Source organism: Trachemys scripta, chromosome 18 (genome assembly GCF_013100865.1).
Source record: "Trachemys scripta elegans isolate TJP31775 chromosome 18, CAS_Tse_1.0, whole genome shotgun sequence".
In the NCBI taxonomy this organism is placed as follows: domain Eukaryota; kingdom Metazoa; phylum Chordata; order Testudines; family Emydidae; genus Trachemys; species Trachemys scripta.
In genome coordinates, this window is record NC_048315.1 from 955,273 (window position 1) to 978,414 (window position 23,142).

Below are 23,142 nucleotides of genomic sequence, written 5' to 3' on the forward strand. Positions count from 1 at the left end.
GGGGGGGGCGGGATCTTGGGGGGGCGGGGGCTGGCGTGGTGCGGCGCTCGGAGGAGGGGCGGGGGCTTCGGGCGGTGCGGTGCTCAGAGGCTTTGGGCGGCGTGGTGCTCGGGGGGGCACGGGGCGGGGCTTCGGGCAGCACGGTGCTCGGAGGGGGGCGGGGGCTTCGGGCGGCGTGGTGCTCGGGGGGGGTCGGGATCTTGCGGGGCGGGGGCTGGCGCGGTGCGGCGCTCGGAGGGGGGGCGGGGGCTTCAGGCGGTGCGCTGCTGGGGGGGCGAGGCTTCGGGTTGCGTGGTGCTGGGGGGGCGGGGATTTCGGCAGCGCTCGCGGGAGGGGGTACGGTGGGACGACTCTCCTTTTTTGCCTGGGGCGGCAAAAAAGTTAGAGCTGGCCCTGAGTGGTTCACAGTCATGCTGGAAGAACATAATGAGTGGGGTTCCGCAGGGATCAGTTCTGGGTCCGGTTCTGTTCAATATCTTCATCAATGATTTAGATAATGGCATAGAGAGGACACTTATAAAGTTTGCAGATGATACCAAGCTGGGAGGGATTGCAAGTGCTTTGGAGGACAGGATTATAATTCAAAATGATCTGGACAAACTGGATAAATGGTTTGAAGTAAAGAGGATGAAATTCAATAAGGACTAATGCAAAGTACTCCACTTAGGAAGGAATAATCAGTTGCACACATACAAAATGGGAAATGACTGCCTAGGAAGGAGTACTGCGGAAAGAGATCTGGGGGCATAGTGGACCACAAGCTAAATGTGAGTCAACAGTGTAACGCTGTTGCAAAGAAAGTGAAAATCATTCTGGGATGTATTAGCAGGAGTGTTGTTAGCAAGACATGAGAAATAATTATTCTGCTCTACTCTGTGCTGATTAGGCCTCAACTGGAGTATTGTGTCCAGTTCTGGGCGCCACATTTCAGGAAAGATGTGGACAAATTGGAGAAAGTCAAGAGAAGAGCAACAAAAATAATTAAAGGTCTAGAAAACATGTCCTATGAGGGAAGATTTAAAAAATTGGGTTTGTTTAGTCTGGAAAAGAGAAAACTGAAAGGGGACATAACAGTTTTCAAGTACATAAAAGGTTGTTACAAGGAGGAGGGAGAAAAATTATTCTTATTAACCTCTGAGGAGAGGACAAGAAGCAATGGGCTTAAATTGCAGCAAGGGAGGTTTAGGTTGGACATTAGGAAAAACTTCCCAATTGTCAGAGTGGTTAAGCACTGGAATAAATTGCCTAGGGAGGTGGTGGAATCTCCATCATTGGAGATTTTTAAGAGCAGGTTAGACAAACACCTATCAAGGATGGTCTAGATAATACTTAGTCCTGCCATAAGTGCAGGGGACTGGACTTGGTGACCTCTCGAGGTCCTTTCCAGTCCTATGATTCTATGTAAGTTATTAATATTATTCACCATCATTGTCTCTATTTATACTAGAGAAGCTCACAGACAGAAATATTTGGCAAAGATAATAACATTTTCTCTGTAAAATGCTGACATGCAACATTTTATGTCCAAACGTTGCTTTAAACAAGCTTTTTAGTGTGCATTATTTCCAGAGACATTCCAAGGTAAGGATGTTACAGAAATGTATGAAGAGGATTTCACATGGCAATATTGGCAATAACCAAATGGATGAAACCCAAAGGGAAATAATTATTTTAAAGTATCTGGTCACCATTAGATTTTTAATGGCAATGTTGCAGTTCTGTAGTTTGCAGATGAGTCTACTTCCTTCAGCAGCTGTTACTCTATGCCAACAATGTCTGTGTCTGGGAAGAGTTTAAATCATTCCCAGTGAGCCCAGACTTAGTAGCTCCACTGCCTTCCTAAGGGAGAAAGATGACTTGGACTGAAAACTCTGCAGATGTAGGGGTTTGTTTCCACAAACATGGCCATGACATTCTGAACACTGAAGAACAAAGACTCCATGATGATACACCCTGTCCTGGTCTAACAAGGCCTGCTAGCTAATGTGAGATGTAGCTATATTGAATGAATACATGACACAAAGATGGTGAACCTAACACCATTAAACAAAAGGGAGACAGATTCTGCACCCATACAAACAAGGAAAGGGCCTTCCTGCAGATAGAAATGTGGCTAGCAGACTTGGAGTCAATGACAGAAGGTCATTTTCCATCTCCCAGAGAGACAGAATATATATACACATCTGTTATTTGGGCTGACCACTCCCTGCATTTCATGAAGTCTTTACTTTTCTGGCAAGCTTCCCAGAATGTGGCTCTTGGCCAGGCTAATAGTGAGGAACTACAATGGCTGAGAAGTTCTCTTCTATTATTGGGGTCTTTCTCCAGGTGTCGTGAAGCTCCTTTGAGTAGCTACACAGATGGATACCGAATCCCGTTGATACTCCAGTGTGGCATTTTAATGCAAGGAACATGATTGAAGACCCAACATGAAAAACATGAAACATGACAATTAAGGATCAAACCCAACGGCTAAGGGAATGGTCAGATGGCAAAAATGTGAGGCCCAATATGGTTAAGGGCATGAATTAGGAGTCTAAATGGCTCAGAGCAAGTTCTGGCAGACAAATATACTGACACATGAAGAGAAGGGAGTTAAGGGAGTAAGGTAACTCCCTTCTCTTCATGTGTCAGTATATTTATGCCTGCATCTGTAATTTTCACTCCATGCATCTGAAAAACTGGGTTTTTACCCATGAAAGCTTATGCCCAAATAAATCTGTAAGTCTTTAAGGTGGCACCAGACTCCTTGTTGTTTTTGTGGATACAGACTAACACAGCTACTCCTCTGATACTTGCCACCATACAAGGCACTGGATTTTAATGAGTTCTTTTGATATACATACAGACTAACCAGCAAATTCCAAAAGATCTGAACTTCAACATTTCACTTCTTAATACATTCAAGAAGTGGTGAAGAATATCCCTTTCATAAGAGTACTGTGAACTACCGGGCTCTGATATTCTGCCAGGATGGAGGGTTTAGTACCACAAACGACTGTGGTGAAAAAGTGCCAGTGCAACAGCAGCTAGCCTCCTGGCCACTCCTAATTCCCAAGAAAATGTATAGAATACCCCCATCAGAATGGATTCCTTATTACTATCTCCCCAGAAGATGCTGCACAGGAGACTTCACACTTGGATTCCCTTCCTAGATTACTCCCCTGATTAATCCTGATGTTTCCTGGTACCTGAGTTTGGGACCATGTGCTCAGTAAGATCTCTGAAGAGAAAGGAGCTTCTTGTTTCCTAATAGTCCAGGCCGAATCCATGGAGCACCACTTACCACAAAGACTGAACGAAGAGGAGTTTCCCATGAACAACGCCTGACGGGTGGTGATGTGTGATGATGACAATAATCTGATCTACAGGAGAAGTTCCCTAAATACTGACGGGCCGAGAACAGCCCTGGGGTGAACCAGATTTACTCTGTACTCTCAACATCAGTGAGTGGAGCTAGCCATTCACCTTTGACCCCAATACTTTCTTCTCTGCCCCCAGGAACACTTAATGTGCGAGTCTAGGCTTTCCATCAATGGTCATGCCATACCTCCAGTCAATGCTGGAAAGAAGCCCCTCACCTCCAACATGGAGTCAGTGCAACGGGGCTAGAACAGAGCGTTGGCAATGGGACTGCATGCATGTTGGCACAAGTGAGTAGTATCCAGACTGTCTGCTTCACAGCACAGCAGGGGGAGGCTGGGACAGGAGACGGGTGGGTGAAGGCAGGGGAGATGGATGTCAGGGGGTCTCAGGAAAATGTTTGGCCACACTCATGGCAGTGACAGCCAAAGTTATTTACTGTGCCTGTTTTCCAGAGCACATGCTCCTATCCCCCAGTCTCTGTGCACCCACCTTCGCTCCACGGCGCTCTGCAGTGACAGACAAAGACATAGCCCGGGTCCTCCCAGTTGCTGCACAAGGTGCTCTGCAATCCCAGGGCAGTGCAAGGCTGCCCTTGACTCAGGCTATGCCCAGACCAGGCCCACAAGCAGGAAGGACTCTACTTCCCCCTGCAAGATGTGCCCCTCATACCCTATGCACCAGGCCCCATCTGTGCCAAGAGGAGTGAATCCTGAAAGGAAACTGTTTCCAGTGACGAGGTACTTTCACCTCCTACAGTGCCATCGGATGCCAGCTATTCTCGCTCACGTCAGAGATGGGGGTTTCTGGAGAGGAGTGTCTCTCGGGGGGGAGAGATGGGCAGGCCTGTCGGAATTCAAAGGACACTCTCACATGGAGTGCCTCTGGAACAGCCCTGAATATGCAGGGCTGGCTCCTAACTCACAGATGGAGTCAGTTGGTCCCACGCGATGTCCAGAGGCTCTGGCTCTCACACTCCCAGCTCCCTCAGACTGCAGGGCAAGAAAACTACACTGCAGCAGGAGTCAGGGTCTACCCAAGAGCACTGAATCAAACAGCATTTCCTTCGCCAGCTTCTGTCCCTGTGAGGCAGAGCTTATGGCCCCTGAGGCATAATACTCTGCATCCCCCTGGGAGAGGGCAAGTCTGGGGCAGGGCAAGGATTATTGCACTGGTGTTCTGCCCTGTGCCTGATGCCTAGCCCACACTTGGATACCATCGCTGTGTGTCAGCGGGCAGACAGCCAACCCCACAGATCTTCTCATGGCTGGATGAGCGAAGATGAAAGGCTTCAAGCTCCTGAATATACCACATCTGCAGCAAACAGCAGCTCACGGCACACATTAAATGGACTCTCAGCTTGGCTAATCAACAGGTCTCAAATGTAATGGAAACAGGGAATCACCACTGAGTGGGCGTGTTTCCAGTGGGGTCCCGCAGCGATAGGCTCTTGGCCCTGAACTATTTAACATTTTTATCAATGACTTGGAAGGAAACATAAAATAATGACTGATAAAGTCTGCAGACGACACAAAGATTTGGGTAGTAGTAAATAATGGAGACAGGTCACTAATACAGAGTTTGATCAAATGAGTGCAAGGAAACAAGACTGTTTCAATACTGCCAAGTGTTAAGTTATACATCTAGGAACCATGTGCAGGTCTCATAGATGGGGGACGATGTTTTGGAAAATGGTGACTCTGAAAGGGACGTAGGGATCATGATGGAAACCATCTGAACACGAGCTCCCAGTGTGATGCAGCGGCCAGAAGAGCTAATGCCATCCTGGGCTGTGTAAACAGGGGAATATCAAGTGGGAGTAAAAGGTAATATTACCTTGGTATTTGGCACTTGTTACCGAAATACTATGTCCAACCCTGGTGTCCTCAATGTAAGAATCAAGAAGGATGCTGAAAAATCTGGAGAGGATTCCGAGAAGAGCCATGAAAACGATGAATGGATTGGAAAACATGTCTTATAGTGGGCAGGTCTACAGTACTGCTTAAATCTATCTAACTTACGTCGCTCAGGGGTGTGAAAGAACCCCTCCCTCCCGAGCGACGCAAGCTTTGCACTGTCCATACCAGTGCTATGGTGGCAGGAGAGCCACTTCTTGCCGAGATGGAGTAATTATGCTGATGGCAGAGCAGTCACCAGATCCGCTACAGTGGTGCAGCTGTGCCGATGTAGCGCTGTAGCGTAGACTTGCCCAGTGACAGGAGGTCGAGCTATTCAATTTAACTAAGAGAAGGTTAACGGATGACTTGTTCATAGTCTGCAAGTGCCTATTTGTGGAACAGAACTTTGATACTAGAGGGCTTTTCACTCTACCAGACAAAGGTATAACAGGATCGAATCGCTGGAAACTGAAGCTAGACAAATTCAGACAAGTAAGAATTGTGCAAATTTTTAACAGTGAGGTCAGGGTGGATTGATTTAAATCAAAGTGACTTAAATCACCGATTTTAATAATGATTTAAATCAGCAAGCAGGAAAACCTTTATTTAAATAATCTATTTTAATCTGGTTTTGCATTTGTTCTTTTTAGTTCTTTTCCTAAAGAAAGGTTGATTCTCACTGGTTAGTAACCATTAAAATATGTTGATTTGCAACTAAATATAACCTTTCCACTAAATTTGGTACTTCTTTTTGCTAACCAGGAGGATACACTGTATCTATACACATTTATTTAAGCAATTATCTAGCTTGACATACACATTTATTCAGATTCTTAATTTTTACTTTTTTTATTATGTTAGAATATGGTGAATGATGCATTTCCTATTTATGAGATGGTGACTCATTTTTTTACTTATGACTTGTGTCACAATTATTTGGATGGAAATTAGAATTCAATTCTACAGTTGCATTCAAATGCACAAACCCAGCATTTTTTAAATAGTTACATAAAACTACTTGAAATGTGAAGGAGACATAAGAAAAAAAATAGTTTGTCAAAACTTGTTTTGCATTTAAAAGTAACAGATTTTATTAACCAAAGGAACTATTTACCTGTAGTTAAGTGAACTGACTGTTTCTAGTCCCATGTCTTTCAAGATTGTAGATGTACTAGTTCTCATCCTCTCACCTCACATTTTATTCCCAGATTGGGAGAGGAAAACCAGCTTTCCTGGGCTTTGAAGGAACTAGCCATTGAACTAAAGTACGGTAGTTGAACAAACCAAAATGAGGTAGATATTCTCTCTGCACCTGTAGAATTGGCACTTCAGCAAACTCTGGTTTCCAGCTTAGCCAGAGACTTGCATCAGTTCAGCGGTCTGACTTTCTTTAAACCTCGGCTACAAATATGCACTGCTTAATTTGTTTTATTTAATTAAAATTATTGTAATAGATTATAGTAAGTTTAGGCTTTTTCAAATGTCATTTTCAAAAGGTTTAGTTTTAAAAAGAAAACGCATTTAATTTAAAAAAATATATATATTTTTTAATGTTTTTAAAAGTTGATTTTTATTCACCCTAAGTGAGGGTATTTGACAACTGGACCAATTTACCAAGCGTCATGGTAGATTCTCCCTCATTGATCACTTTAAAATCAAGATTGGATTTTTTTCTAAAAGATCTGCTCTCTTTCAAACAGGCATTAAAATTCAGGGAGTCCCACAGCCTGCTGGTCAGGAGGGCAGGATACATGATCCCAGTGGTCCCCTTACCCTATAGGAATCCCTGGTGTTAGAATCTGCTACGCATGGAGGAATGTCTTTTGCCGAGGGACTGCTGACCTGTGTCTCCCCCGGACTCCCACTGCTACTGAGAGTGCCTGATCAACAGCCAGCCAGACAGATGGGCCTCTATGACAGTGGCTACATTCCCTTGGCCTGGTGTAGCCAGAGGGGGGTGCCCCCTCCTCTGAAACCCAGACCTCGGGCAAGGTGTGGGGGAGCATTCCCAACCCAGCTGTGACATTTCCTTCCACCTATACCTGTACAGCTGTTTCCTACATGCTGCAGCCTCAAGAGAGATGTGTGAGGCTTCTGTAGGTGCTTGGGAACAAGACGGAACAGAAACGCTTCACACCTGGCTCCAAAATTACAGCACGCTGGAACATGGCCAACATAAACTGGCAGAGTACCAGTTGCAATGGACATCAATTAAGGAGCCTGTCATCCTCAGACTGCAGGGTTTTCTCTTTGCGATCTGCATCGCTCCTTAAGCCTTCAGCAGCACCAGCGCTGGAGTTTTCCAGATGGGATCATTTCCCTCTGATTCCACTCACTAGATTTATGGCAGAATCCCCCCCCCCTCCTTTTTTTTTTTTTTTTTTTTTTTAAGAGCTTGAACTATTATTCCACATTGCAGATTTCTCCAGGGCTGCATTTAGTGTCCTCATGCAATACTACAGCTTGTTTGCACCAAGTTACCTTTATCTTCAGCCACAATAAAACAGAGTTTTAAAAATATGCTCAAATGTTGCTCTGTTTAAGCAGCAACTAGCCGGCCAGATGAAATGAGAGCTGCTCAGAATCCCCCTGGCATACAGCCGTGAGGAGTCTGGCTAAGGGCACCAAGGGTCGCTTGGATGCTCCAGCATGCCCCTTTCTATAAAACACTGACCACAAGCACAGGTCAGAGGTCAGTGTGTCCTCCATCTGCCACACTGGGCTGGGGAGATGGGTGGACCTTGAGACCTCCCATCACAAACAAAGGATGTCAATGATGTCTGGCAAATTCAGAATGTCCGAGTGACTCAGGGGGTGTCTAGACAATCACTGGCACACAAGGTTCAAGGGAAATGCAGATAATAAGATCAAGAGTTCAAGCCAGGAAACACTCTGCATGTTACCTTCTCAGAGAGTGAAACCCAGTTTCTTCTCTATTACCAGTGACATCAACTTCTGACGTTGATGGTAACTCACCATCAGTGCCTTTTACGATCCAAAGATACCACATGAAAGGGAAGGATGAGGTCAAAGTGGAGTTTAGTTATTGGTCTGCAGGTGTTTCAATGTTTAATTCCATAGCCTATGGGCTGCCAGCAGCTGCCCTGTAGCTGTGTGTGGCAGGGCTCTGGTGATGCTTGTTTGGAAAGCAAGGCAGAGAGAGATGAAAGGAGTCCTTCAAAGGTGACTCCTCCTTGGACTCTTCCACTCTAGGGTTCTCACTGCTTCCCTCCTCCCCACCGAAGTGAACTGCAAGCCCCTTGCTCTGACGGGTGGAGCAAGCGTTCCCGTGTGTCTCGGCACAGACATAGCACCTCGGGGACGCACACAGGAGGGTGCTGGGAAGCAGGTCCATCACTTTGCCTCAGGGTTCGCTTTCCTGTTTGGGATGAGGCTGCCCCTCACAGAGGGCCCAATTCTGCCACCCTTACTCCTGCTGGGCAGCACCTTGCGCTACTGCCATCAATGAGATTACTCGTGGAGTAAGGTGCTGCTCAACACACGGGTGGCCGAACCGAGCCCAAAGCCTTTATACTCCTCATTACCCACATTGCTCGACCAACCACCCCATGGGAACTTCCTCCTGCTGCTTTTCTTTTAGCTCAAGACAACAAACTTCAGAGCCACTCTCAGGAAGGTAAACGGCCTTGCCTCTGTCCCAGGAGGCTTTCAGGAGATTAGCCACAGACCTGTCATCTCAGGAAGGACAGGACCTAGGTTTTCACGAGGCATTCCAATGCCTATTCCTCTGGCCCTTCCGCGGGAGCTCTCTTTGTGGGCAGATACTCTACTTCACACAAAAAAAGAGCTGAAAGTCTTTAGAAAACTGCATCTTGCTAATAAGCAGCTCAATGCTCTGCTAGCTAAATGGGCTAACGTTAGCTCAAGCCTAACAAAGAGAGCTCCTGAGAGGCCAATGCAGTGGCCAGCAGTTATGGAAACCCCGAACATATGAGCCAGACTAGAGAGAGATTAATAGTTCAGAAAACATACCTGGGCCTGGAACCAGAGAAAAGAGGCTTGAACTTTTCAAAGAGAAACAAAGGCCCTTAATGGAACCAGGTTTGGGACCCACGGTTTTGCCGTTCCCAGAGCAGGGGACCATGCACATAGCGGGCAGCTGAGCATTCGTCAAGTAGGGAAGATGGCAAGTGTAGCTGCAGGCGTGACGCCCCACCATGCATGCGCCAATCCGTAGACTGGAGTGTCTCACTCAGAGACACATGCCAGGGATTTGCCTCCTTTCCAGGACCATGCAGGAGGCAGAGCACTTGGGGTCTTGCCAGTGGTGAGTGAGTTCACCACACATGTACAAAGCGCATGCTCCTATGAGCCCGCGCACAGAGAAAGGCTCCCTTTTGTTTCAGTGGAGGGAGCCGTAGTGACTAGCCCCATAAGCAAGTGTATTAATCATTCACCGTCTGGTTTTAATCCACACACTGCTGATCCTGCGTCTCACTGTATTGTTATCGGGGGAAAGAGCATTTCTCCTCAATCATATTCACCAGCCAAAAACGTGAAAATGCAAAAACCACATTTGTGAAGGGCCTTCCCCAGGACACAGGCCCCAGACCCCAGTGAGCTGGGGCTGTTGCCTTTTTATTGGTATTTAAAAACCTTTTATTAACATGTGTCAAGGCTGGGGGAGGAGAGAGAGAGGCTCAGGTTTCAGGACCCCCCATTCACAGACATTTACTTTGGGAAGGGCCATTAACACTTTCTCTTCCACATCTCTCTGGCCGGGGCTCACCCAGGAGCTGGTACTCAGGTACTAGCTTAGGCACACAGGTGCATGTGCTGTACAGTGTTTCAAACTTCAATGGCAGACTGCGCTGCTAGAGCTCCTCCTTTGTGTGCCCAGCCTGTGCAGAGTTAGTAGGAATGGACGCACACTAAGCGATGATGAGCATCCAAATAAATCTCCAGAATGACCCCCGAGGAGATCTCTGGGCCGTTCTCCCCACCTGGCAGTTCCACAGCCCAGGCACAGCCTGGCCACCAACTCCACAGGAGCCCTCTTGCAATCAGTGGCCAGCGAGCGCGGAAGAAACCATCAGATGCCCAAGACTCCCGCGAGAACGCCCCTAGTGCACAGAGCAGAGGGGCTCTGTTTTCAGTGCAATCCAATGTTTGCCACTGGAAGCCCCCACCACCAGCACCACGCAGGCACAGATGAAACCCTCAGTCTTTACCTTCCCCTCTGCCAGCAGCCTCACTCCACCATACTCAGCACTTGCCCTGGGGAGCAAAGCTAGATAAGAGCCTGATGCTAGGGGCATGGGACCAGCTCCCAGTGAAGGGGGACAGGCCCTGACAAGATGCCCATAGTCTGTGAACCTGTAGGCACAGTCTGAAGTCTCACTTTGCTGGTTATGTAGACTGCAGTTGATCGGTATGCGTCACTGTATTCCACTGCACAAGTCCTGCATACAAGTGTGTGTTTCAGCAGGTATTCGCCCAACACACACCAATTAAAACACCACCATGCAATGCTCAGCCCGGAATGAACACTTATGGGGGAGCTTGAGCTGGTGATAAGCCGGCTTTATAAGGGGAAAAGGTGACCGCTTCAGTGGTAGTGCATGAGAAGACAGAAAAATCTGAACAGCATGCTGGTTCCGGCATGAATCCCACCGCAGAGCCTCCCAGCAACGAAAGGTGTGGAATATGTTCATCCACAGCAAGATGGAGGCCAAATGTCCAGTGACCCGCTGAGAAATGCTGGCTGTGAAGAGGCTCTGATGGACTGCAGCACTCTACCATAGAATGGGACTGAGGGAACGAACAGAAGAACTGGCAATCGCAATGCTCAGAATTTATTATTTAAGATAAAAACACAGACCCTGCCCCAAAGACTTGCAGTCCAATCTCAGGTATTATCAGAGAGGGGCTAAAATCCAAATGTCTCTCTCTTCCTAGGTATTTGCTGTGCTTAGATAAAATGACTGCCACATGCAGAGTCTGGGGAACACGGCAATGTGTTTAACACCCGTGCAAATGAAACAGGGGGCTGTGAAGAACTGGCTGCAAAGGAAACAAAGAGACATTTCCTAAGCAGCAAAGTGTGAGAATTCAGAACTGAGAGGGGCAGTTTCACATTCTCTACCAACAACCTAGAAAACCCACGCTGTTTGGGTGGATGCTGCTTCGCTGTGCGAGACATGCCCCCCCCCCTTTCCCCCACAGTTCTCTTTACATCCCCCACTGGGGACCAAGAAGGGAGAAAACCTCAGCTCTGTGGCTGCTCTGCAGCTCACTGAGGGCTAAGGGACAATGCTTTGAGCATGTCAGTATTTGGGGAGGGTAATCCGAATGCCTCTGGTGCCCAGTGGGAAATGGCAAATTCCAGGGAATGCTGACACAGCAGGTACATTGTGCTCTCTGGCCAGAGCACCCTGTCTGGCTGTCTGCTGTTTCTGTCATGGGTTCAATGCTAAGATTGGGATGCTGGGACTGCAGGTGCAAGCCCAAGCCAGTCTGCAAGGCCACCAACACAAGCCAGCTTCCCGGGGGGAAAGAAAGAGCGACTGCAGGGTTGCTATTTTAAACCCCAGGAATATGTCCCTGAAGAGCCTCTTCTGATGGTTCCTTCCTGGAGCGAGGTGCTTCTTGAAACAGGGACAGTGACTGTATTCTCCTCTCTGCCCCAGTGCAGCGTTACAAGGGGCAGTGGGGCAGACAGGGAAGTGAAACAGAAATTAGCACCTCTCAGGTTCCCCTTCTCACGAGGGTCCCAGATTTCTCACAGTCAGTTCAGGAACAGGTCATGGAGAAGTGACACCTGGAAATGCACATCTCTGGCCAGCCCCAGCTTACCCACCTTTCTTACAGACTTGGTCCCAGCAGCTCCACTTCTCTTCCTAGAGTCCTCTCTGCTCAGGGAAACACCACAACATCCTCCTGTGAGAGTGACAGCTCCAGCTCTGGGATGCTGCCCTGCAGGGCTCACCCAGGCAACAGACACAGGGGACTGACAAGCTCCACTCCTCATTCCTGCCCTGCCCCGTGTGGTCCCCAACCCCATGTCACTCTCCTCTCTCCACCCCCAGCAGGAGTGCACGTGGCCAGTGCAGGCACCTTCTCAGCCCCGGCCCCCCCATCCCCCCTGGCCGGGCGGTGGCACAGAATGCAACCTAAGCCCCACATCAACAAGGGAGCTGATTTCATTAGTCTAAAAACCAACAGCCGAGGAAAGTTCAGGCTAGACCGGGCTCCTAGAGCAAAGAAAGGAAAATAGAGAGCGGGCAGCAGGGAATGCTTTATATTCCTAAAAGCCTTTTGTACGTTAACACATGGTGTCTGCTTCTCTCTAGTCACCTATTTATCACTCTCCTCTTTAGAGAAGGAAAAAAGCCCTGGCTGCTTTCCTAGCCCAGAGTTTTGTGGCCGGGGGAGGGGGAGGGTGCGTTAAGCATGATGCAAACCATTTGGAGTGGAGTGAGAGCGCTGCCAACACAAGCTGCACTATTTAAACAAGTGAGGAAATGATCGTATATACAACATGCCAGCGAGCACACACACACACCAGAGGAAGTCGAGAGGGGTTTTCATGACACAGAGCTGGATGTCAGCGGCTAAAAGGTCGATATTTTCCCTTAACACCCTTCTCAATGACTTAATCGTGTTCCGTTTGCACAGAAAACTTCCCAAGAATAAAAGTCTGGAGGAATCAAGGGGGGATGTTTGGCCTAGTGCTGACCTTGTCCGAGGTTTTCTCCACGTAGCAGGGCTCCTGGGGGGCGACCAGCAGGGGGACAAAGCCCGAAAGGAGCCGATCCTCTTCCAGGCTGAGCAGGGAAAGGTCATCATCGGGGTCCTTGTACAACGGCACCTCCGACTGATTCACTGTGGTCAGTATGTTACAGAAGTCGGCCAGTGTCGCCCACACATCCACTGAGACCCTGGGAGAATGAGGGGAAGAGATGTGAGCAATTCTGGCATGTTCTCTGTATCATCACAGCAAAGATCAGGGAGGTGAGATGAGGCAAGATGCACCTCCCAGCACATACCCTTCAAGGTAGGAGTGCAGCCCCATGGGTTTTACCCCGAGCAGTGAGCCCAGCACTTGCTAACACAAGCCCTCTCTCCCCTCCGCAGATGAGGACAGTCAAAAGCCCCCCTTACTCCTCTACTGTGGACCAGGAAGCTCCCAGGATACCTCCCCCCACACACACATAGAGTACAGCCCCCCCTGCAAGCCCAACCTGGTACGGAGACATGGGGAAGCATCTACCCCACCCAAAGCCCCAGGTGATGCTGAAAATAATCCAGCTCTCTCCAGAGAGGAGTAATGCTCCATGTTATGTCTGGGAAGGGGGAAGTCACCTCCTGGACAGCCTCAGGACGGCCCTCTCCTCTACTGCAGCCACAGCTCCAGCCCTGCCTGAGACACAGCCTATTTGCTCCAGCCCCTCCTAGAAGCTCATGTCCCCAGGGCCCTATCTGTGTCTCACAAAGTGCAGACAGAGCCCAGGTCACTATCTGCCATCACATTCTGTGGCCATGCGGGACCTCAGGGGCTTTGTCTTTAAATGCCAGTCACTAGATGTAACACCTTGTTTCATTTCTGGTCACAATTTCAACACTTTGGAGCAAAGCTGCCTGTGTGGTGTGTCACCTTCTTCGAGCACCAGTGACACGCAGAGCCCAGACTGTCAACACAAAACCTTGAGCAGTTCAGCAGTTGCCTGTAGCCTCTGCTCTCCTCCGAGGGCAGCTGGAGCCCAGTGCCCCCAGGGTCTAGGTGGGACACGGGGGCAGAATAGGTGCACAGTGGCACACTCGGGCAGCAGACCAACCGCACAGCTACAAGCTCACAACCAACTGCTACTTGTTAATGATTTCACACAAGAAAGCAGGGATTTTAGATCAAGGCAGGAGAAGTGCCGGGAGATGGGGAAGGGAAAGCAGCACACTGAGCTGGGCTCCCCACGCCTTTGGGTCCCGGACAGCAGCCTTGTGCTGTGCCCATCTGTGCCTCCTTGATGAACTGTGAGGCGCAGGATAGAGACCAATGGCGGGGGGATGGGACTGACTCCACAGCCAGAGGCAGCCAAGGGGCTGGAGCAGGCCCCCTGCTCCGTGAACTGCTCCAGGTGGACAGAGTCTGCACTCGTTTATTTATGGCAATCAATGTACCAGGAAAGTGCACTGAAATGAAACATCTTGTTTTCAAGAGCGTCCTGGGAACTGGACGGAATGAGCTGCCATTAATCAAAGCCCAGCACATAATCAGCACACGTGTAGCACAGAGTCACCCACATCCCCGAGCCGGCCCCGGCAAACATGCTGCAGAGGAGAAGAGGGCCTTCGAAGCCCTCTGTGCACAGACACCAGGAGCTGGGCTCATTCACAAAGCTCCATCACTTGGCTCGGCCAGGTCTGGCTGTCAGAACTGTTTAAATATGGAAAAAAATAAACAGTTGCAACACGTTTTTCGGAGGGATCTGTCCGAGGCCCTTTGTGATGTAATGGGAAACACTGCATTTGTGCTACCAGCTGGAAAATAAACAGAGCGGTGAGGGTTAAAAGGAACTGAACTTTCCACGACCCCATCTGCAAAGAAGAAAATAATAAGAGGAATGATCCACTGCCCCACAGCTCTGATAGTTTATCCTTCAGCCCAGGCTGCAGAGACAAGCACCGGATGTGATAGGGCTGCTCTGGGCCACCTCCAACGTGAGCGCTGCCCATGGGAGACACGCAGGGGTTGAAAGGCTCAGCCCTCCCCCAGTGCCCTGCTGCATGGGTCTGGTCACATAGCACTCCTGGCCCTCAGACTGAGCGGGCTGCTCCACACCGGGATGAGCAGCGAGAACAGCTGCAGATCGGCTGGGGACCTGGACAGGGAGTGCCCCCTTTCCAGCAGGGGTGGGGGGCATGGATGACACAGGGTGCCGGGGGAGCAGTCCCAGACCAGGGGCTGGGACAGGGCCGACAGGGTGCTGGTGACTGAGATCTATGGCCGAGGAGGAGAAGGACACACAACAGGGAATGCTCCATGCCAGTTGGGGAGGAGGACCGGGCACATGGCAGGGAACACTTCTCTTTGGGTGGGGGAGGCAGAGGCATATCAACACGCTGCAGAAACACTCCTGATGTGACATTCGTGCCCTTTGGCCCCCCGACAGGCTCAGCGTCCAATGCCATTCCCAGGACATACAAATGGTCACATAACTCACATTACTGCATTTAAGAGAGCTCGCTAATCTCGCAAGGGGCAGAGCTGGGGCGTTCCCCTCCTGCAGGCTTAGCAGCTCTGCACAGCACCCTCCCTCCGTGGTCGCTAGTGCTCCAGCCCCACTGATGAGGAGTTTACCCTTCCAGCTCCCTATTCCAGTGCAGGGCCCCCCAGACCTTCCACCGGAACAGGAGTTGCTGCCACTGCTCCGCAGCATCCTCCCTGCTCCCCCCAGTTTCGCAATGGCTCAGCAGATCCGCCCTTTCCATGGTACGTGTCAGATTTCCACTCTATGGTCCCCTCAATCAAACTGACAGTTGGGGCAATTCTGTCATGAGCTATCGATGCGGCTGCTGTGTAATTCAGAGCAGGAGCTGGGCTGCACCCATTAGGTGTGAAGCGGCTGGGCGTGCATGGGACCTTGGGAATAAGGATGGAACGAGAAGTGCTTTTCCTTTGCTGTTTTCGCCCTCGTTTCCAGCTGTGACACACAATGATGGGGATTTAGCTAGGAGCGCATCTGACAGAATCTTGTGCAGCGGCCTCCTTCCTGTGTGTCAGCATGTACGCCACTACGGGATTGGGCAGTTCTCCAGGCTCCATACACCCAGCACCAGGTCCAGGTGATGGCCAAAGAGTCAGGAAGTTCATTGCCTGAGCCCTTAGGAGACTGTCCTGGAGGGACGTGCAATCCTTGGGAACCTGGCCAGGTGCTTTCTCCTTCGGCCCCCAGGGTCCCAGTGACGGTTTCTAGGTTTGGCTGGCTTGTGTCACCTTGACTGGATTGTTGTGATTCAGGGTATTTTTGTGCACAGACTCAGAGATCCAACCCTCCACACCTGCTGTACGTACACAATAACTGAGTTGCAACAGGCCTCTTTGTGGAGCCTTTGCAGAGGGCTCTGCAGAGTTGCTGACCCCGAGCCCTGGAGCGCACAGTTCCCAGGTAAACAGAACGACGCTCTCCAGGCTTCTAATGGAGGAAGCCAAGCGAGGGTTAGCCCAAGGTCTCTCCTCACAAGTGGGGTTCATTCTCTTCCCCACAGACACATTTACACCCACAAGGACAGGGAAAAAACAAAGAGTTAGCTCACTTTCTGCTGTCTCAGAACCCAGGCCGAATGTAGCTGCCAGCATGAGTGCAGCCCAGCGACAGGGCGACAGGAGATGGAGCGGACACAGCTCATGTGCTTGGACAAGGGCACCCAGGGGCCAAACGAACTCCCACGACGAGGGTTAGGGCTGGACCTGTGCAATCACAACAGCCAGGCCTACTGCCTCCAGAGGCCAACGCCCTGAACAGTCAGCGGGGCAGAAATAGGCAGCTCTTGCTAACAACTCTGTGTGGTAAGCACAGCCCGACACTCGCTGAGTCCCCCTGGACAGGGCCAAAGCTGTGCAGTGCTTTCACATAAGCCACCATCTTCACAGGGGGAGCAGGCTGCCAGGTGATTCATGCAAGTACAATGACCCCATGTTCCAAGCCTGTGGAGGTGGCCATTTCCTGAGTAATACCAGCTTGTTTAAACACTCACATTCAGACTCCACAGCTGCACAACAAACCCAGAGTGGTGTGAGAAACCCTGCATTGTGCTCCCGAGCTGTGCTACAGATGGCAAATCACTTGGGCCTTTCTGCTCCTGGGGCGAGCAGAGCTCAAAGAGGCTGAACGCAGCAGGCAAGCAAGCCCCAGAGAAGGCAGCCAGAGGAAACCAGCCCAAAGCAGGAGGCTGAGAAAGCTCAATCCAATAGGGCACCAGGCTCTCCACGTCTGTGCACCAAAGTCCCACCACCCAACCAGGCTTCTGCCTTGCCTCCAAGCCCCATTCCAGCCCAGGGGAAACCAGAATAAAAGCAATTCCTCTGTAGGCACGTGAAGTATTCACTCCTTCTAAGAGCCACTCACCAACCCTGCCCCTAACCGCAGGGGCACAGCTGCAGAGGGCACTGAGGGGCCCCTGCAGTCACTGAGGGGACGTCCCCTTCATCTGGGCTCTCTCGAGCTGACAGTTACGGCAGGTAACTCATGGAAACGTAAAGCATCTGGAAAGGGCAGAAACTCCTGAGGGTCTCAGAGCTAGATTCACAGGTGTTAAGGCCAGCAGGGCCCGTTCTAGTCCGGCCTCCGGCATATCCCAGACTAGAGAATCCCCCACAGCAAGCCCTGCACATGCCCCAACTAGAGCTACCCTCATAACTTTAAGGCAAGAAGGGACCGTCCTGAGCATCTCATCCGACTTGCACACTGCAGGCCACAGAGCCTCGCCCACCCTGTAACAGACCCACTAGAATGATGCCCTGGGGTGGAGAATTTACCTCACTGTTCTGGGGTGGAGCCCTTGGCCCTTCCTTCAACTCTGTCAGTCAGAAAATCCAACCAATGCCTCTCAACTCTCTCCCCAGCGCCCAGTGGGGAGAAATGACCCTGGAGCCCCCCAGGGGCACATCTGTGAGGCTGCAGAGAGCCCAGCTGGGGTCAGACAATCCCCTCTAGACCAAGTCTCTTCCCACTGACACCAGCACTTTCCCCATCCCACACGACTCCCTGGGCTCTGGCACCTTTTCCACCTCACCACCCCTCACCCAGAGATCGCCGCCCACCCCCGTCTCTTATCTCCCCGCTCCCAGCAATGGCACAGGGAGTCACTAGCCACAACACGACCCAGCTATGTGATGCCATCTGCTCCATGCAGCCAACGGCTTCCTCCACGTTTGCCTTGATCTCGGGGCAGCTACTGACACTAAATCATTCCAGCCACATGGACCTGCCTCCACAGCCTCAGGGCACCTCTCCAAGCGGCTCCTGCTCCTCCCTAGCTAATGGCGCTGAGGCTGCTCTGCGACCCCTCCCCAGGTGGGGCTCAAATGCTTGAGCTTTGCCTCTTCTCTAGCTTGACTCGACCTTCATTCTTCCCAGCCATTGACCCTGCTGACGTGATAGCTCGACAGGGACAGATCCATGACGAACATTCACTAAAGGAGACAAGGCTTCAGAAAGGGGTTTTCAATTCAGCCCTTAGCAATCCCTACCAGTGTCTTGGTACCTGTATTCAGGGGCTGGGCTGGGGCGCTGCCCCTCCGTGGGAGCTGACACTGCTCAGCAGGCCCTGTGTGAGGAGGGCAGCCTGACAGGCTCTTCCATGTTCCTATAAAGGAGGCTCTAGAATTTTTTCAAAGCATTTGGGTTGAATTTAATAGTTGGTTTAAATGCACCATTTGAAATGGCTGCATGCAGCCTACAGCAAGCTCAGAGACCCGATTCCCAGCCTAGCAGGAAAACAGATTCCCAGCGGCCACCCCGCATCACACTGAATAGTCTGGGGTTTCTCCACTGAACGGCACATTGCTGAGTTTGAACTTCTGATGTGCTCGTCGGTGTGAGGAGAAGCAGCGAGCAGATCTCTGAGCTCACACAAGGGAATTTGTGCTCTTCTCTGCCCACCAGTCTCAACTTCCTCAACCACGGCCTCAAAGGCAGGAGCAGCTTCCTGCCCTGTAGCCCTGGCTCCCCCACCTCTCCTTTGCAGCTCCAGCATCCACCTCACACCGAAACTCTCCTCCTCGGCCTGCGAATCTGCCTCACGCCATCAGCGGGTGCATCAGTAACATCTCTGCCTCGTCAACTCTCGCTCTCTCTTTTCCTTTGCCCACCCCCTCAGCTACTCTCCGTAAGGAGCTCATGAGAGAGATGCTATGCATGAGGAAGTTGTGTTGTGGGGTTATTGCCTTTCACAGCTGGGTCACGCAACCTACTCTTTGGTACCACTGGGTGGGGCAGGAACACACATACACTGTGTGGAGGGGAATGTACCCGGTATTCAGAGACATGCCCTCTCTCCAGCTGGAGTGAGAGTCACACTCTTCACTCACCAAACCCCTCTCGGCAAGGGAGCCACCACACAAATACTTTGCTGCTCTCTGGAATCCAAGCAGAGATGCCCATGATGTGGCTGTGCCATCAACAGGAGGCCCTGCTACTACCCAGGAACTGTGCCACAACATGGCAGCCACGGAAGGCACCTCCCCCAGAGAGGTAGAGGAGAAGGAATGTCACCCCCCACACACACAGTCCCAAAGAGGGCTATACATTGTCTGTATCTTCCCCCAAACCTCTGTGGTCCAGCACCAATCAGTCTATTATGGGTGGGGGTCAGCTCAAAGCAGCCTAGAATCAAGAGTGGGGATCTTGGGAAGGGTGCAGTCCACCATTCGTATCACACATGGCCCTGGGGCCCATTTGGATGTGGAGAGGACACCCTGAATGCTGGGGTTCATGCTCTACACATGTTCCTAAGCACGTGTCAGGGAAAGGACACCCCTGAGATGCTGCTCTGAGTCCCCAGTGCCGTGTGCTGGAGCGGAGCGCAGCATTTACCTAACACCTTTCCCTGCGTCTCTGTCCAACGGGGAAAGCAGCAAGCTGAGGAATTTGGTGTTTTTTATTGTAAGGACTCAAATCCAACAGTGTGATAAATGCATCTGAGCTACAATTAGGAAGATCTATAGCATCAGAATGCGAAGGTCTGGGCAGCGTGGTGAAACGCGGGCTCTCCAGAGCCCAGCTATGTTTCCCATTATGTAACCCTGGTCATGGGCAGACAGCCAGACTCCAAATGAAAAAGAGACTCTGGCTTGGCACTGGTTCTATTTTCCTATCCTCATTCGGGGTCAGTGCAGTGTCATACAGCTGCAGAGAAAACTCCGGGGATTAAACCTGGGAAAGACTCCAAGACCAGGACCCGGGTTCAAGTACCAGCTGAAAGCAATAAACCAACTGCCACAGCTGGGCTGAGTTTAGACGTTCTCAAAGTCCCCTGACTCTGTCACTTGTGGAGAACTAGGAATCACGAAAGTGGAGAATACAGCAGAGGCACTGGGACGGGCAGGCCACCGGCCTAGGTCCCAGGCTCTGGATGAGCTCGACAAGCCGCCTCACCAGCCCAGACCCCAGCAGGAGCTAGGATGGGCTGCTGGGCTGCATCTGGCCCCAGGATGAGCGCCGTGCCAGTGCCGGGCCTGGCCTTGGGACAAGCGCTGTGCTGGGCCTGGCCTTGGTGCCGGGATGAGCCGCCGGGCCGGTGCCGGGCCTGGCCTTTGCCCCAGGACGAGCGCCGGGCCGGACCTGGCCTTGGCCTCAGGACAAGCGCCGTGCTGGGCCTGGCCTTTGCCCCAGGACGAGCGCCGGGCCGGACCTGGCCTTGGCCCCAGGACGAGCCGCCGGGCTGGTGCTAGGCCTGGGCTTTTTGGAGACCCGGTGAGATTTCTAGAGATGCAGAGATTCGCTGGATCCCCACAGCTCCCACATTTCAATTTTTACTCAGTCCCTTTGCTCTGCTCCAGCCCCCAGAGGCGGCATTGAAGGGAATGGCGAAGTAGCGCTAGAAGGGCAGCTTCCAGCTATCCCAGCCAGGCTCTGAGAACAAGGCCAGGAGGATGCCATGGAGGGAGAACTCACAGCTGTAGGGAGCATGGAGTTGGGACCGTTGCACCTCCTCATCGCCCAGCCCCAGGAGTCAAGCTCTGCTCTTAGCATTTACACATTCTCTCGCTCTTCAAGGTCACCCCCCTGTGGGTCCCAGGCCTGGCCCAAGGCATTCACTCACGCTCCGGCCCATGATTTACTTTTAGAACATCTTCAAATAGTTCCTGTCAAGGCCCCTGGACTTGATGGCTGCCCTGGTTAGCCACCAGCCGCCGAGCCAGAGTGCAGGCATGCGTCAGTACAGAGCAGGAATGCTACGCCAGTCGTCACTCCTCCTGTCCAACCTGCTGGGCAGATGTGCTGAGACTGGGGACGTGAGGGGAGGGCAGGGCTGAGCTGGTTCTCCTGCCACCTCGTCTCTTCTTGCTGGAGAGGTACATCTCCAGCAGGGGGCTCCATTTCTCAGTTGCTCAGACCGCTACAGTGCGGTCATGGCCTCCCGCACACAGGGGTACACAAGAGTGGTGGGAAACAGGCAAAAAACTCTTGTGCTAAAAACGTCTTGGAGCACCCCAAACATAAACCAGAGAAGTGCCATGTAAACTACAGCTCACCACATCGGAGAGGGCCCGTCAGCCAGTGGGCAATGGGGAAGAACGGGCTCTAGTCACTGCAGGGAAAGGATCTGAACAGTGGGAGGAGGGGCAGGCCCAGGCACTGCATGAAGAGACCAAGGCAGGGGAAGTGGCTGGGCCTATTGAGCCTTCACCAAATGGTGACGCCCGTTGACTCCCCAACTCTGGAGCTCTGAGCAGAGCAGGCGCTCAAAGTACATTATGGCCCAGGCCCAGCCACCTCCTATCACTCAGACCTGCATCTCCAGCTGCTCCTTGGCACTTGATGGAACCATGGGCCACAGTCTCAGATAAGGGCTGGGTTGTAACCCTCACCTTCTCCCATCTTGATGGGAAAGGGGGAGCCTGCACCTGCTCCTAACCCCGTCAGGGAGCCAGACCGGTTCCCGGCAGCCGGAGGCAGCTGAAGCAGATCTCAGTCGCACCCCGAACAAGGGAGGAGGTGGCTCCTCCCTGGAACATGATGAGCGCTGGCTGCATGAACCCAATCAGAAATTCCATCTCGAAGCAAGCCCGTTGCCGACGGCTCAGCAGCTCCCTGCACAGACAGCGCAAAGGGGGCTCCGGATTGGTGCAAGCATGCTCACATGACAGCTCCGAGTTTGAGTTCCTGCCCAAAGATGGGCAACAGTTCACATGAGCAGGCAACGGTCCCACATCGAGCAGCCGACAAACAGAAAACAGACTCCATCTCCACAAAATGAGGCCCAGCACTTCCTGTGTGAGATTTCCATTTCCTCAGCCAAATGAAAAAGAACTGGAGTGGAGGCAATAAAACAGGAGAGCGGGACTGGACCTGATGCACTGGAGCAGGGACCCATTAATGGTTAAGCCACTTTGCTGGATTACTCTTAATGCGCCTTCCCATCACCCTGGGTTCTGACTCCTTTGGATTAACCATGAGAAGTGATTTCAGGCTCTGGACCCAGAGTACCGGAGGCAGATGGAAAATCCTGCGGGAAAGCAGTTACGGAGCATGCTCAGACACTGCTTTGCATACTCCATACTTGGCCCCTTCACATGATTTTCTGTCCAAAATTATGCAAATTGCCTAGTCCGCATTATGGACTAATGGTCTGGAATCAGCCAGCTTAGCAAATTAACTCTTTGTGACTGGCTGGGGCAGAGGAACTTGCTTTCAAAGCAGGAGAAGGGGGTTCCCAGCACAGCGAGGCTGCTCAAGGCTTGGCCCAGGCTGAATGTGGTTTGCCCAGCCCCTTCTCACAGGTGAAGAGAATTCAAGCAGCGAGCTGGGAGCAGGCTCCACTCTCACAGACAAACAGCTGGCTGGCTGGCAAAGGGCCTAGGGAGATGCACCCCAGGAAATGAAGAGAGAGATCCCATGTGTAAGCTAGAAATCCGGCCACACTAGGGAACGAACGGGAGCTAGTCACAAGGTTTAATGCTGTGCCCTTGGAATGCCTGCCACCACCCTGAGCCACATACACCCCACTTCCAGCCCCCAGCTCTCGCTGCTAGGGAAGATTCCTCTGTCACTAACACCCTTCTCCATGCACAGGACACTGTCAGCACCACGGAAACATCCCCTGCACAGCACAGGGCAGTGAGCAATACCCTCTGCTCAGGCAGTGGTGCTGGGAGGACAGAGCACACCACCTCCGTGAGGGGCAAAAAGGGAACAAG

The 23,142-nt window shown here is 51.5% G+C and overlaps 1 protein-coding gene across 3 annotated transcripts in view; it reads right to left on the minus strand.

Annotated features, from left to right (window-relative positions):
* The window catches only part of SMG6 (SMG6 nonsense mediated mRNA decay factor), a 147,367-nt gene that overhangs the window by 47,686 nt on the left and 76,539 nt on the right, over nucleotides 1-23,142 (minus strand). For all 3 annotated transcript variants that reach the window (XM_034752733.1, XM_034752732.1, XM_034752731.1), the window contains exon 13: nucleotides 12,961-13,162. In XM_034752733.1, coding sequence (XP_034608624.1) covers nucleotides 12,961-13,162 — 202 coding nt within the window. The remainder of the gene's footprint in view (nucleotides 1-12,960; nucleotides 13,163-23,142) is intronic.